This window comes from Equus quagga, chromosome 5, assembly GCF_021613505.1.
Source record: "Equus quagga isolate Etosha38 chromosome 5, UCLA_HA_Equagga_1.0, whole genome shotgun sequence".
Classification (NCBI taxonomy): domain Eukaryota; kingdom Metazoa; phylum Chordata; class Mammalia; order Perissodactyla; family Equidae; genus Equus; species Equus quagga.
Genome location: NC_060271.1, coordinates 76,490,254 through 76,504,599, shown reverse-complemented (window position 1 = coordinate 76,504,599; position 14,346 = coordinate 76,490,254). Strand labels below are relative to the sequence as shown.

The following is a 14,346-nucleotide window of genomic DNA, read 5'->3' as shown; positions in this document are numbered from 1 at the left end:
GAGGGGGAAGGAAGTCAGTTACAGGAGGCTACCAGACTAGCACAATAAAATGCAGATTTTAAGTCCTTGCCTTTGGTATTGATTAAGAGTTTTTAGAGAGAAGGTCATCTCCTTTCTTCTTCCTGGTACAGAGAGGGAGGCACCTTTTACAGACAGAGATTTACCTTACAAATGTAAACGTGTCTTAACAAAGGGCAAGTTCCATTCCTCAGAGCCTCCTTCCCTGTCCCAGTTTATCAAAAGCAATCAGCCTCAAATAATCCTGATGCCAAAGAGACATATCTTGGGGTGGCCAATTCCAGGTCCCCACAAACTCTTACCCCAGGAGAGAAGATGGTAAATTGTCTCTAACCATTAGTTTATTACATAAAATGTTCACCTGACATTTCTCTTTTGCATTCATTTTCTTCTTGCAGCCTTTTAAAGATAATATTAGCCTTTCATTCTATATGGATTGCTACTCAAACTTTATGTGTGTGGCTTTTTTGACCTTTGTCCTCCTGTTTCCTCTGCCCTTTTGCCACTGAAAATAAAATATAATTCCCCTTTTTAACATGACAACGCTTTTCAGCACTCAAGTGAGAAAGTCTTGTGTGGTTTAAATACAGCTCTTTTCTGTTAGTCATAGTAAAACCAGGGAAAGAACGATGAAGCTGGGGCAAGAGGTAAAATATTCAAGTGATGAGGAAAAAAATAGGCACAGGGGCAGGGTGGGAAGGGAAGAAGAGGGAGGGAAAGGAGGAAATGGAAGAAAGCGAGGGAAAATACAAATAACAGAGAACACTGGGAAAGAAGAGAGGTTAGAGAGAGAATCCTCCAAAAGCTAATTTGACACAGAAACTTCATCAAGTCTAACTAATCCTGCCCCTATAGTGGTCAACCCTTTTATTGTGTTAATTTAGAATTTAGGCTGCCATTAGTGCTTAACTACTTTGACATTGCTGGAATATTGCTTCATGAAGTGTTCTACCACAAGGGGACAAGTGTTCTACAAGCTAGGTGGCCATGCTTTTGTGAATTTCATGTGGAGCTTTCCACGTTCAGGAGTGTCCACAAACGTAATCTGAAGATGGACGCGGGATTGAGGTCCCAAAGCAGGCTGTGGTGAAATTTCCAGTGACTCAGACTCCCTTCTGAAGATTTTAATCTCGGCCAAACCTCTTGTTCTGCTCTAGTGGAGGCTCTCTGCCAACCCAGTTACGTAGCATTCACTACATCATTTTGGAATGGAGAAGGATTTCCCGTGTTATCTAATCCGACCTCTTCTTGGCTTCACCACTTTCTGGCGTGGGTGAATTAACCATCTTGTGTCTCAGTTTCCTCAACTGTAAAACAAGGTCAGACTATCACCTACTTCAAATAGGGTATTGTGAAAATTATGTAAGTCAGTATTGATGAGGATTTTTAGGCTGCTTAATTTTAAAACGGTTTATGATGAGGATTTCAGGCTGGTTACTTTTAAAACTACAGATGAGAAGCAGGCTCCGAGGACTGGAATTTTGCTTGCCCTTTTGAGAGACATTTGCATTTGTGAAGGAAGGGGGGGATGAGCTTGTAGGGACCTGAAATTGGCCACCCCAAGGGATGACTCTTTGGCATCGGGATTGTTTTGGGCTGACTGCTTTTGATAAACTGGGACAGGGAAGGAGGCTCTGGGGAATGGAACTTGCCCTTGTTGGGACATATTTACATTTGTAAGGTAAATCTCTATCTGTAAAGGTGCCTCCCTCTCTGTACCAGGAAGAAGAAGAGAGATGACCTTATCCCTAGAAACTCTTAATGGGAAAGGCAAGAACTTAAGTTGGTTGCTGTCTGGCAAGCTCACGTAACTGATTTAGGGTGGTGGCTTCTGACCTTTACTTAATCCGATTTGATTCTTGTCTAAAAGTCATGGGATCACCCAACGACCAGACCCCACCTGCACTGATACCATTTTAACATTTTTTTCATGTTCTTTCCTTTGTCTTCGTAAAGAGATGACTCACATACCTATGCCTTAAATTTAGCCCTAACCCTCAACTCGGGGCAGCAGCAGGAGCTGTGACTGCCCGTGGGTCCTGTCCCCATGCCAGCGGGGGCAGCAGCAGCGGCAGCAGAAGCTCTGACTGCCCATGGGTCCTGTCCCCATGCTACACTATTCTCTAAATAAAAGAGCACTACTGCCAGATCTGAAGAGTCTAAGAAATCTTTCTTTCGACTCCTCGGCTCACCGACCCCACATCAAGTATGACATATACAAATGTAAAGCACTTGGAACCATGCATATAGTGCTTAAAAAAATGTGAGCTATTACAACAGAATTGACTTAGTTAAACCTGTTATTGCAAGTATCAACTGTTCCTCTATGCCAGCAGATCTCAAAGTGTGGTGTGGGGACCAATGGGGGGCGGGGAAGGGGGTTATTCTGAGTGACCCTTTTCAAGGATCCATGAAGTCAAAACTATTTTCTTAATAATATTAAGAAGTTATTTGCCCTTTTCATTCTCATTCTCTCAATAAGATGCAGTGTTTTCCAGATTCGCGAAAAGTGATAACCTTTACAGAAGCAGCCAGAGAATCCAGTTGTCTTCCTTATTAAGCCAGATAACGTAACGTAATGACACAGTGTATTATTTTAAATGAATATTTTAAAACTTTAATTTCTAATACAATAAATGTTGATATAGCCTACAGAAACAAAAGCTTTTTGTGGTCCTCAATAATTTCTAAGAGCGTAAAGCGATCCTGCGAACAAAAAGTTTGAGAACCAATGCTCTGATGCAACTCGTGATTGCACAAACTTGGATGCCTTGTGATCACCACAACTTCAACCTCTCCAGCCTCTATGCCTTTTTCTTGTGGTTTCCGGTCTGGACTGAACCTCTGCCATTTCTGCCTGCAAAGTCCTAGCCCTCCTTCAAGAGCATCTTGCTCGCCTTGATGCTGGTCCAGATTTTGCGCCCTCCTCAGTACCCTCTTTCCGGCCTGGGCCCTCTGGGGAAGGTCCGGGCCTCCCTTGGACACTTGCCCTTCCCAGCCTTGGGTATCATTCTGAGTTGACTGAGACTCTCTAGCGGGTCGGGTCTGGATTTCTCCAGACCTGGCACTCCTCCGGGCACCAGCCCCGCCCAGCCACCACATTCACCAAGAGGCTCCACACGGGCTCAACCAGGCCGGAGAGTCACCGAGGAGCAGCAAGAGAGACCCGGAGAGACCAGCAGCCGGGATCGCGCAGGGAGACAGAGATAAAACCGCCCAGTACCCGCCCACCACGGTCCGGGGAGCGCCCCGTCGCGTGAGGGGCGGAGCCACGCGTCCACAGGGGGCGTGGCCTCCAGTGCGCGCGGGAAAGGGGCCGGAGCCGCCTGCGCGCGCACAGTCGGCGGCCGCGCGCAGCACGCTCGGGGCCGGATGGCGGCGGCGGCGGCTGGAAGCGGGACGCCCCGGGAGGAGGAGGGGCCCGGTGGGGAGGCAGTGGCCCCTCCGCCCCAAGCCCCAACGGGTGCGCCCGGGGCTCGTCTCTCGAGGCTGCCTCTGGCGCGAGTGAAGGCCTTGGTGAAGGCGGACCCCGACGTGACGCTCGCGGGACAGGAAGCCATCTTCATTCTGGCACGAGCTGCGGTGCGGCGGGAACGAGAGGGACACAAGGCGGGCCGGGGAGCGTGGCGAGGGGCGGGGCCTCGGGGACTTCCGGGGGTGGAGCTTAGCGGCGCCTTGGGCTGGATTTGGGGAGTGTGGGATGTACCGGGGACAGGGAGGTGGGAGAGGTGCTGGGGCCCGATTGTGAGCTGTGAGTGTAGGAAGGGAAGACGGAAGAAGGGTCACGTAGGGTGGTTGTATTGGTTTGTTAACACACCTGCCTCTTCACGAGGGCCTGGACGACGACTTTAATTTGCATCTCCAGTGTCTAACACAGAATTTGTAGGAGTCTCAAGTGAATGAGTGGGATGAATTTACAAGGAAGGGAGGAGGGACGTGTCTGGGCTACTGCGAGAGTGGGAAGGGGAATAGAGCATCATGAAATCCAGGACAACCTTCAGCTGCCCTGAGACCCTCCCCATGCATCTGAGCCCCCTTTCGTCCCTCTCCCCTGACTCAAACAGGAGCACTCACAAGACTTGTGCTAGAACCAGTTGGTACAATTCTCTTTGTTTGCTTCACAGGAACTGTTTGTGGAGACCATTGCAAAAGATGCCTACTGCTGTGCCCAACAAGGGAAGAGGAAAACCCTGCAGAGGAGAGATTTGGGTAGAGTGTCACTGTGGTATCCTGGATCTGGGGGCGGACAAGCGAGGGCTGGGCAAGGTTTTCCCTTTCACTGGTTGAGAAGGCATCACTGTAAGAAGAGAGGTGCCACAGGGTCTCTATCGGGTGTTTTGTTGGACTGTCACATTGCCAGAAAGCCCTTACCTTTAGGATTTCTCTACTTTGAGTGGCTGGAGAGGTGCCATAGCAGAGAGTGAAAGGAGTCTAGGTGTTGCCAGAGCTAACTAGACCCCTTTATACCTTCTGCCATATTGTACCAGGCTTGACATTTCTTTTCCCCCTGGAACGTGAGGGTTTGGTTTCTGACTCTTCTTTCTAGTTGGTGACCTTCACACATGTGTAAGCTTTCATATACTGTCATCTTACTTTCCTGGCTCTATTGCCAAACTCTTCTCTGATGACTTTCAGAGCAAAGAGGTTTCCCCCACTGAACAGTGTTTACCTAGGTATTTCTTACTCCTGTAGAGAGACAGATGATCGGTAAGATTTGGTGGTGGAGTATAGGAATGGATCTCAAGACAGCGAGGAACACATTTTATAAATGCCCACATTTTCATAAAACCTCATGCCCTTCAGTGCGTGGGTTGTGCTTTTTTGGGGGGCTGATGTCCAAATGATCTGAGTTGGTCAGGTGTCCCTTTACCTTGTGTTTCAGATAATGCAATAGAAGCTGTGGATGAATTTGCTTTTCTGGAAGGTGAGTTCTTTATCAATGGGTGATCATTTCCGTTTGGCCTTCCATGCTAATGATCTGAGTTCACAACCTTGTAAAACTGATGCTGGGTTCTTCCTTGTTTGTGTAGGGATAATTCTTTCTCCCTACTTCCTGTTAAGATAGGAAAAACTGACTTGCTAAATCTGGTGAGATTTAGCAATTTTAATTCTATTCCCTTGGGTAATTAAAACTTTTTCCTGAATGTTGCTAACCATAAAAAATGGAAGGGAGTATAAAGACCCCAGTGGAGTTAGGTGGACTCAGAAGTTTGCTTCTTGCTTTGATCTCCATCTCTAGATATAAATCTTCCTCCTCATCATAATGCTAGAGTTCAGAAACAGTTGCCAACATTTAAAGGGTTACTTGTTCCTTCTCTTCAACGATCTGTGTAAAGTGATGATTTTGCTGCAGGGAGAGTCTGTCCTGTATCTGTTCTTAGGAATTTCGGATTAACTCATGTGCTAACTAAATCTTGTCATTGAAATAGAAAATATTTGAAATGCCTCATTTTATCTACCTTTTCTTAGAGCTGTTTCTCCTACTTAATTCCTAAATCTGATCAGCTTGCTCTTCTCTACACATATTCTGATTGGATAGTTGTGTGAAAGCCCTGCACCTAGAGTTCATTCTCCTCTTTACCATACCAGAGTGTTCTCATCACCTCCTTCAGGCCTCATTACCTATTTTTACTCCTTTGTTCTGCATCTGTACATCAACCTAGGCCTCTGGCCCTTTCGATATATTCTTTGAAATGTCTTTTAAGATATATTCCCATGGCCAGCTTCAAACCTAGATTATTGAGTATTCTCTTAATTTGTAGATCTTTCTTAAGCCTTTTTTTCTGTGTACTCATTTTTCTTAAAAATAACTTGTTAGCTGCCTACCTAAGGCAGGCAACTTCTTGTGACTGAGTTCCTGTCAGTTCCCCAATCAAAAATGTTTAGAGTCTACCTTACATGTTCATTTTTAGTTACCAGCTTTTCAAAGAGGTGAGTGATATGATCAAATTTGTATTTTAAAGACATAACACTACTGACCTGTGGGTACTAAACTGGAGGGCGCTGGGAACAGAAGTGGAGAGATCTTACGCAGTTTCCTTCTCTAGCCTCCACCGTGCCATAGAGCTTAGCTTGGAATTTGGTGGGGAAAATTGGCCGTGAGCTAACATCTGTTGCCAGTCTTCCTTTTCTTTTTTTTTTCCGCCTCCCGAAGCCCCAGTACATAGTTGTATATCCTAGTTGTAGGTCCTTCTAGTTCTTCTGTGTGGGACACCACCTCAGCATGGCTCCATGAGGGGTGTGTAGGTCCGCGCCCAGGATCCAAACTGGCAAACCCCAGGCCGCTGAAGCGGAGTGTGCAAACTTAACCACTGCACCACCGGGCCAGCCCCAGCTTGGATTTTTAATAAATGGCCATTTCTTGAGTGGTAGATGTGTTCATTTTCATCTTCTGATCCAATAAGCTCAGTAATTGAAGCCGTCTGCTCTACCGCACATTAGTAGATCTGAATTTTGGCCATTTTAGACCCTGTAGGTTCAGTCAGTATATATTATTTTGTACCTGGTAAAATAAATGTTTTATATCCTTACATGTGTATGTTCTAAGTAGAAAATTATTCTTTTTTTTTCTTTTTTAATCAAGGCAGTATATATTCATGCTTAAAAATCAAATAGTTACCTAATGGCTTACAATGAAGTGTAACTGCTGCCTCTCACCCTTTTGTTTCCCTTTTTAGCTTTTCAGGCGCTTACTTATATTTCTAAATGACATGCTTGTCTTTGACTTATCAACCGTAGATGTTATCTGTTGACTCCCTGCTATGATAAGTGAAGATTTGGCTAACCTGTACTACCCCATAGATTCCTTTCCTCCTGTCTGATTTTTGGTGGTTAAATCATCATTTTTAGTTCCTTTGTTACCTTTTCAGTTTACGTAACATATAAAACATCTGTTTTTTTTTGTTTTCTCGCCACTTTGTGGTGCATGACTGTTGGTGCACCTATCCCTTCCTTTCCCATGTTTGGCCCACTTCCAGCCCTCACTTTGTGTCATCTGTACTTGTACTTTGTCATTGTCAAGGCTGATAACATATCGTCTCATCGTAATTAAGTCTTCCCTGCTTTAGCTGTAGGTTGGGTGTGGAAGTTGAAAAACAGTACTGTGAACAGTCTTTCTCTACCCTCTCTGTCCTTTAATCCCATGCAGGGCCCCTCCCTGCCGGCAACTCTTATTAGTCTCTTGTGTACTCTTCTGGATATTTTATGCAAATGTGTGTCTATTTGTATTCTTTTTTAAGCCTTCCCATATGAAATGTAACACAAAGAACAAATGTAAAGTCAGTAAATAATCAGATGAACACCATTGTAACCATCAACTAGGCCAAGAGATAGGATACTGTCAGCCCAGAAGCCCCGTATGTATCCCTTCATCATATGTCTCTCCACCCCCTTTCCTGACAACTGTATCCTGACGTTTTGGTAGTTACTTCCTTGACTTTTCTTTATAGTTTTACCACATAAGCATGCATCCCTAAATACTAGGATTTAGTCAAATTGCAATGCTGCGTCATTGTTTATAAGAGAGATTGGCATTTGTTTTTCATATTGAATGTGAGCCTCATACAGTTTTTTGGAGAGTGTACCCTTTTTATCTGTTCTCTGGAAAACTGTGAGATAGGAATTATTTCTTTGAATGTTTGCTGAAATTCATCAATGAGGCCATCTGGGCCTGGAATTGTCTTTGTGGGAATATTTTTGATTATTGATTCAGTTTTTTGAATGTTTTTAGGACCATTCTGGTTTAATTTTCTTGAGACAGTTTCCACTCCCCAAAGAGTTATAGTTTTTGTAAGAATTTATGCATTTTATCTAAATTTGTTGACATAAAGTTTTTCACGGTATTCTGTTATCTTTGTAATGTGTATATTTATTGATGTCCTCTTTTTATTCTTGGTGTTATGAGAGCCTTTTCTCTTTTTCCTTGATCACTTTCTCTAGAGGTTTGTCAGTTTTATTAGTTTTTTCAAAGAACGAACCTTTGGTTTTGTTGATTCTTTCTATTATGTATTTTTCCACATTTCATTAGTTTCTGACCTTTATTATTTCTTCATTTTAAATTTTTTTGCATTTAATTTTCTGCTCTTTTCTAACTTCCTGAGATGGATCTTTCGTTCATTAATTTTTAGCTTTTTTCTCTGCTATATGCATTTAAGTTATAAATTTCCCCCTGGATACTGCTGTAGCTGTATCGTGCAAGTTTTAATAGGTAGTATTTTCATTATCATTTGATTTGAAATATTTTTAAGTGCTTTTTTTTTTCTTTTTGTGAGGAAGATTGGCCCTGAGCTAACATCTCTTGCCGATCTTCTTTTTGCTTGAGGAAGATTGTTGCTGAGCTCACATCTGTGCCAGTCTTCCTCTATTTTGTGTGGGACACTGCCACAGCATGGCCTGATGAGCGCTGCTAGGTCCACTAGGTACATATGGGTTTAAATCTACCATCTTATTTTGTGCTTTCTATTTGTCTTGCCTGTTTTGTTTTTTTCTTCCCATTTTTTGCCCTTTTTTTGAGTATAATTTATTATTATATTTTTTCCTGTATCAGTTTGGAAGTTATACACTCTGTTCTTTTAGTTGTTACTCTACCAGTTACTACGTGCGTCTTTAATTTATCAGAGCCTAATGTTAGTACCTTCCCTCTCATCCTCAGCAAGGTGGAATCTTAGCATCCAGTAACTCTCAGTCCCTTGTCCCCACTCATGCTGTTCTTGTCAAGTGTTTTTGTTTTGTTTTAGACAATCCACATAAGGCATTATTATTGCTATATTATACAGGCAATGATATATGAATTTATCCATATATTTATGTTGTCTTTGCTTTTTTCTTTTTATATTTCTTCTCCTCCAGTTGTGATTATTTTCTTTTAAATCTTTTAGAACTTCCTTTAGTATGGGTTTGCTGGTAGCTGACTCTCTGCTTTTTTATTTTTTGGTATGAAAAAGCCTTTATTTTACTTTCATTGTTGAAGGCTATTTTGCTGAATATAGGGATCCAGGTGGGAAATTATTTCTTTTAGTACGTTGAAGCTATCATGGTACTGTTTTTTGGCTTTCATTGTTTATGTTGAGAAATCATTTAGTCTGTTAATCTTTTGAAGCTAATTTGTCCCTTTTTCTTCTGTCTGCTTTTAAGTTCTTCTCTTTGATTTTTCTGTGGTTTCACTCTCATGTATCTAGGTATAGATTTCGCTTTTTGTAGTCAGTTTAGGCTTCTTAAATCTATGGATAGATTTCTTTCAGCTGTCCTGGAGAAGTCCCAGCCAGTATCTTTTCAGATATTGGCTCTGTTTTGTTCTTTCTCCTTTCTCTCTGGGATTCCTGTTAAACATATGTTAAAACTCAACCATAATTTTGCCTCTTCATGATGCATTGTGTGTAATTTTACTCACATTCCCGTTTATTAATTCTCTCTTCAGTGGTCTTGTCTCATTTAAACTTTTCTGTTGATTTCTTAGTTTTTGTTTTTGTGTTTTAAGTTCTGCAAATTCCGTTTAGTTATTTTCAAATCTCTTTTGTCACTTTTTATTGTTTGTACTTGTTGCAAATGTTTTGACGCTCATCTTTTATTTCTTTAAACATAGGAAGTACAGTTGTTTAAAGGTCTGTGTCCAATCTAATGTCCAAAGCCTTTTGAGGCTGGTTTATTGTCTTTTATTTTTCTGTCTATTTCTGTTAGAACTGTCTCACAGTCTTTCCCCTATATGCCTAGTTATTTTGGCATATTGGTCATTGTACTTGAGAAGATTATTTGTTGGATAATTTGAGGCTTGTGTGATGAAACCTTTCTCCAAAGAAGAGTTTCCTGTGCTTCTGCAAGGCACCTGGGGGTGTGTGTCGGTGCAGGGCCTCCTTTCCAAATCCAAGACTGGGGGATTCCTTCATCACCGTGATGTGAACCCTGACTGCAGGCCGGTGAGGGGGCTGACTTAATTTTAGTCCAGCCTTACTCTGAGGGTGTAGCCTTTTGGGACTCCAGCCTTAAAAAAGGGAGTGGTTATCAGACCTTCCCACTTGAGCAGCCTCCCAGATTTGACTCTTGATTTGCTCAACCCACCCCGCAGAAATCACAGCACAGTTTCTCACCTCTGTCTTTCGGTTTGGCAAATGCCCTCAGGGCAAAAGCAGTTTTGGAAGCTGGGTTTTCTTTGTGTTCTTTCCTTCTCTAGATTTTGGATTTGCCTGCTCTTGATGCCTTTTCAATATCTGAAGGATTTTCTTTTTAAAAATATTTTACTCAGCTTGATCAGTTGGTCTCGGCAGAATGTTGCCATTATCAAAAGCAGAGGCCGTTTTTTTTTAAATTAGAGATATTTTTGCTTTGTTTTCTTATGTGTTCTTTTCCGTGAATTATCTGTTTTATTCTAGGTCGTCATCTTTTTCTTATTTTTTTTTAAATAAATCTTAGTCTTTCATCATGTAGGCTTTCTTCAAATGCCTGGTAATTTTCATTCCATTTAAGAATGAGAGAATCAGAAGCCTGTTTGGAAGCTGTGTACGTGTGTGATGGGAGGGTGGTTTTTGCCTGACAGTTTTAGTCAGGATGGGCAGGAGTAGGGCCAGGTGTTACGCGGTGGGCCTCCAAAGGCCAGAGTGCAGAAAGCGTTACTGTGGCGAGCTGGCATTTTCAGAAGCCGCTCTAGTTCTCCAGGTAATACATTTAGTTCTTTAGAAGAGAACCCTCTGATTTTGTTTTCAACTTAGGTTTAAATGCTTCTTTTCTGGTAGTGCTGCCTTCGGGGAGGGTTGTGGGGGGATGGGGTCAGCCATTTCTCATACAGACCCTGGGGGCATTAACCTATCGTAGCCTTGCGTCTGTCTCATTCCTGTGTCTGAGTCTGGAGCCTCCCGTGAGTCTCCTGGCACGCGGGCTCCACCTCTGCTGCAGCTCCTCTGTGTTCATTCTAGGCACATTTTCCCCTGCTCTGTTTACAAACATCCATCAGTCACATTTCTATTATTCAGCTTTTTATTGAAATCTCTTGACTGCTGATGGGCCTCCATTCTTTGTTGTAGATTTATACCTTTCTTAAACCTTTTTTCGTTTTGAATGGAATCTTGGATGGAAGGGAATACAAACTTGTGGGCTCAGTCTCCCATCTTGAAATGGAACTTTCTCGAAAGATTATAAGCCCTTTGCTTAGAGAACTTACCTCATTTATTTAGTATCACTCACCCCTTTTATGGTCTCCACAAATGCTCATTAACCAACGCAGCAACTTCTCAGCCCTTTTCCCACCTCTAATTCTAACTGTCCAAACAGTGTGCTTAATTCCCAGCTGCCCACCCTCTGTGATGCTGTGTTTTTCCCTGAGGATCTTTTGGATTGATATTCTTCAAAACGAGTATTTTGGTCTTAGATAACTGCTGGTCCCAAAGCAGCTTCCATTTTAACTTGGCCCGGCTTGTTATGCTCCTCCAGCTCTGGAGGCACCATGCTTTACTCATTGCTCTTTGTGTTTTTAGGTACTTTGGATTGATTGCTGAGCTGGGCAGTTTTGTGAGCCCTCCCCTGCGTCCTTCAGCTAGCCCCTCTGCAGGCCTCAGCTTTGAAGAAGAGTCTTTGGAGTGTTGCACTGCCACACTTTCTGTTCTACCTTCTCCTAAGGTGGGACAAGCAGAGGGCTCACCTGTTAGCTTTTCTCTACAAGGTCTTTCACTACTTGTGTCTTCCATTGCCGGCCTGGATCCAGCTGCTGCTGCTTGGGGCAGAGATAAAGAAAATGATTTGTGCAGGTTGCTTAATGGATGATAAGGACCAGAATAAAGGTCTGTGATCAACTTGACCTTAGTGTGTTGCATAATCTTGACTTTGTTCTTGGCTGGAGAGCACACGTGCCCAATCACAGGCCTTCCTGATCTTCCCGCCAGACATTGTGAACCTCAGTCTCTCATTTATTTGTTCATTTTTTCCCCAACATGTCACCAGAATGTGGTTCCAGAATTTATAGGATGCCATTTAGGGTCTTTGGAAGTTCAAATAAATGTGATCCTAGATTTAAAACCAATCAAATTTTTAACGGCTTTATTGAGATATAATTCACATAGTGTACTATTTACTCATCTAAAGTATATGTTTCAATAGTTTTTAGTATATTCATAGATATGTTCAATTATCACCACAGTCAATTTTAGAACATTATTAACAGAATCATATGTGGTATTTTGTGTCTGGCTTCTTTCGCTTAGTTTTCAGCGTTTATCTTTGTTATAACATGTATCAGTACCCATTCCTTTATTTTTATTTTTAAAATTGTGGCAAAATATATATAACAAAATTTACCATTTTTGAATGTACAGTTCTGTGGCATTAAATACATTCACCTTGTTGTGCAGCATCAGCATCATCCATCTCCAGAACGTTTTTCATCTTCCCAAACTGAAACCGTACCCATTAAACAAGAACTCCCCATTCTCCCCTCCCCCAGGTCTACCTAAATTTTGGTTTTTGAGGGAAGGCGCGGGTCACATAGCGGGAAAGAGGCAGTGTACTTAGAAAGCAGTGGTCACGGAGAGCAGCAGGAAGCCACAGACAGTGGGTCTGAAGTGTTTTTGGATCATGGATTGAAGATAGAAGGTCTACAGATATCCATAGAAAGATGTACAGATGCTCAGTCCTGTAATGTTTTATAAATAAATTTTCTTTTAGAATAATGCTGATTTGCAGAAAAGTTACAAAGATAGTACAGAGTTCTTGTATACCCGTCACCTAGTTCCCCCATTGTTAACATCTTACATTTGCCAGGTACATTTGTGAAAACTAAGAAACTGACGTTTATACGTTGCTGTTAACTAAACTCCAGACGTTATTTGGATTTCTCCAATTTTCCCATTAATACCCTTTTTCTGTTCTAAGATCCAATCTAGGATACTATGTTGCATTTACTTTTGATGTCTCCCCAATCTCCTCTGGTCTGTGACAGTTTCTCAGTCTTTCCACATTTTTCATGACCTTGACAGCCTTCAGTAGCACGGGGGAGGTATCCTATAGAATGTCCCCAACATGGGTTTGTCTGTTTTTCTCATGATTAGTTGGTCTCATAACTTTGCTTATAATTTCAGGGATTACACAGACCCTCGAGGTCCTTTCAGGGGCCTCCTCTTATTATTGCAAATGGGAATTTAGAAGTGCATGCTGGCCTTTTTCCAAGATAAACTCAAATTAGAGGTTACAGCCCATTAGTGGGACATGGAATCAATGTAGTATGTTGCCACTGGCATTTTTAAGTAATCTATTGAAAGCAGGAGAGTGTTGCACTGAGTAAAGGGTAAGTATTAATTTTTCTTTCATTTATATGTGTGTATACTAGGTCATTGTGTAAAATCTATGTGGTGGGCAGAATTTTGGCCCCCATGACTTTTGCCCCTTTGCCTGTGAATATGTTATGTTACATGGCAAAAGGGGTATTGCAGATGTAATTAAGGTTGCTAACCAGTTGATTTTAAAATAGATTATCTTGGATTATCTGGGCACACCCAAAGTAATCACATGAACTCTTAAAAGCAGAGCTTTCTTCTGGCTGAGGGTAGATGAGGAAGTTACAGAGATGTGGCAGAAGAGCCTGTCAGAAAGATTCAAAGCATGAAAAGGACTTGACCCGTTGTTGCTGGCTTTGAAGATGGAGAGGGCCATGAGCCAAGGAATGTGGCAGCTTTCAGAGGCTGAGAACCATCTCCGACTGACAGCCAGTAAGGAAACAACCTCAATCCCACAAAGGCACAGAACTGAATTCTGCCGTTAAATTGTATGGCCTTGCAAGTGGATTTTCCCCTGAAGCCTCCAGATGGAGCCCAGGCCAGTTGATGCCTTCTCTTTGACCTTGTGAGACCCAGAGCAGAGAATCCAGCCACACTGTGCCAGACTTCTGACCTGTAAAACCGTGAGGTAATAAGTGAGTTGTTTTAAGCTGCCAAAATTGTGGTGACAATGTATTTTTTACTGGGGGTCAAGGTAAGAAAACATTGGAAAATACTGCTGTAGTGGAAAGGATCCTGGACGGGGGTCAGGAGACTTACTCATGCCACCACTGCCACTGCCTGAGGTGAAGTTGGTGATCATTCACCCTTCCTGAGTTTTCTCTCATCAGTTGAGTGGGATATTCTAAAGTTTCTTTCATGTGACATATTTTTCTTTTATGGACTGATTTATTTTTTTTCCAGCAAAATTCACCCCTTTTAGTGGACAGTTCTATGAGTTTTGATAAATGTGTGTAATTACCATCTCAAGGTTTAGAACAGTTAGATCACCACAAAAGTCCCATTATGCTGCCTCTTTGTAGTCCTCTGTCACCCCTCTGGCGTGCCAGTCCCTGGCAACCACTGATCTATTTAT

General features: G+C 42.4%; 1 protein-coding gene across 1 annotated transcript; it reads left to right on the top strand.

Moving 5' to 3' along the window:
- Nucleotides 1-3,340: 3,340 nt before the first annotated feature.
- On the top strand, nucleotides 3,341-11,800 carry POLE4 (DNA polymerase epsilon 4, accessory subunit). The gene is made up of 4 exons (XM_046662079.1): nucleotides 3,341-3,600; nucleotides 4,143-4,227; nucleotides 4,901-4,942; nucleotides 11,481-11,800. Exons 1-4 carry the CDS (start codon nucleotides 3,391-3,393, stop codon nucleotides 11,492-11,494), a joined length of 351 nt encoding a protein of 116 aa, XP_046518035.1. The 5' UTR covers nucleotides 3,341-3,390; the 3' UTR covers nucleotides 11,495-11,800.
- The last annotated feature ends 2,546 nt before the right edge of the window (nucleotides 11,801-14,346 follow it).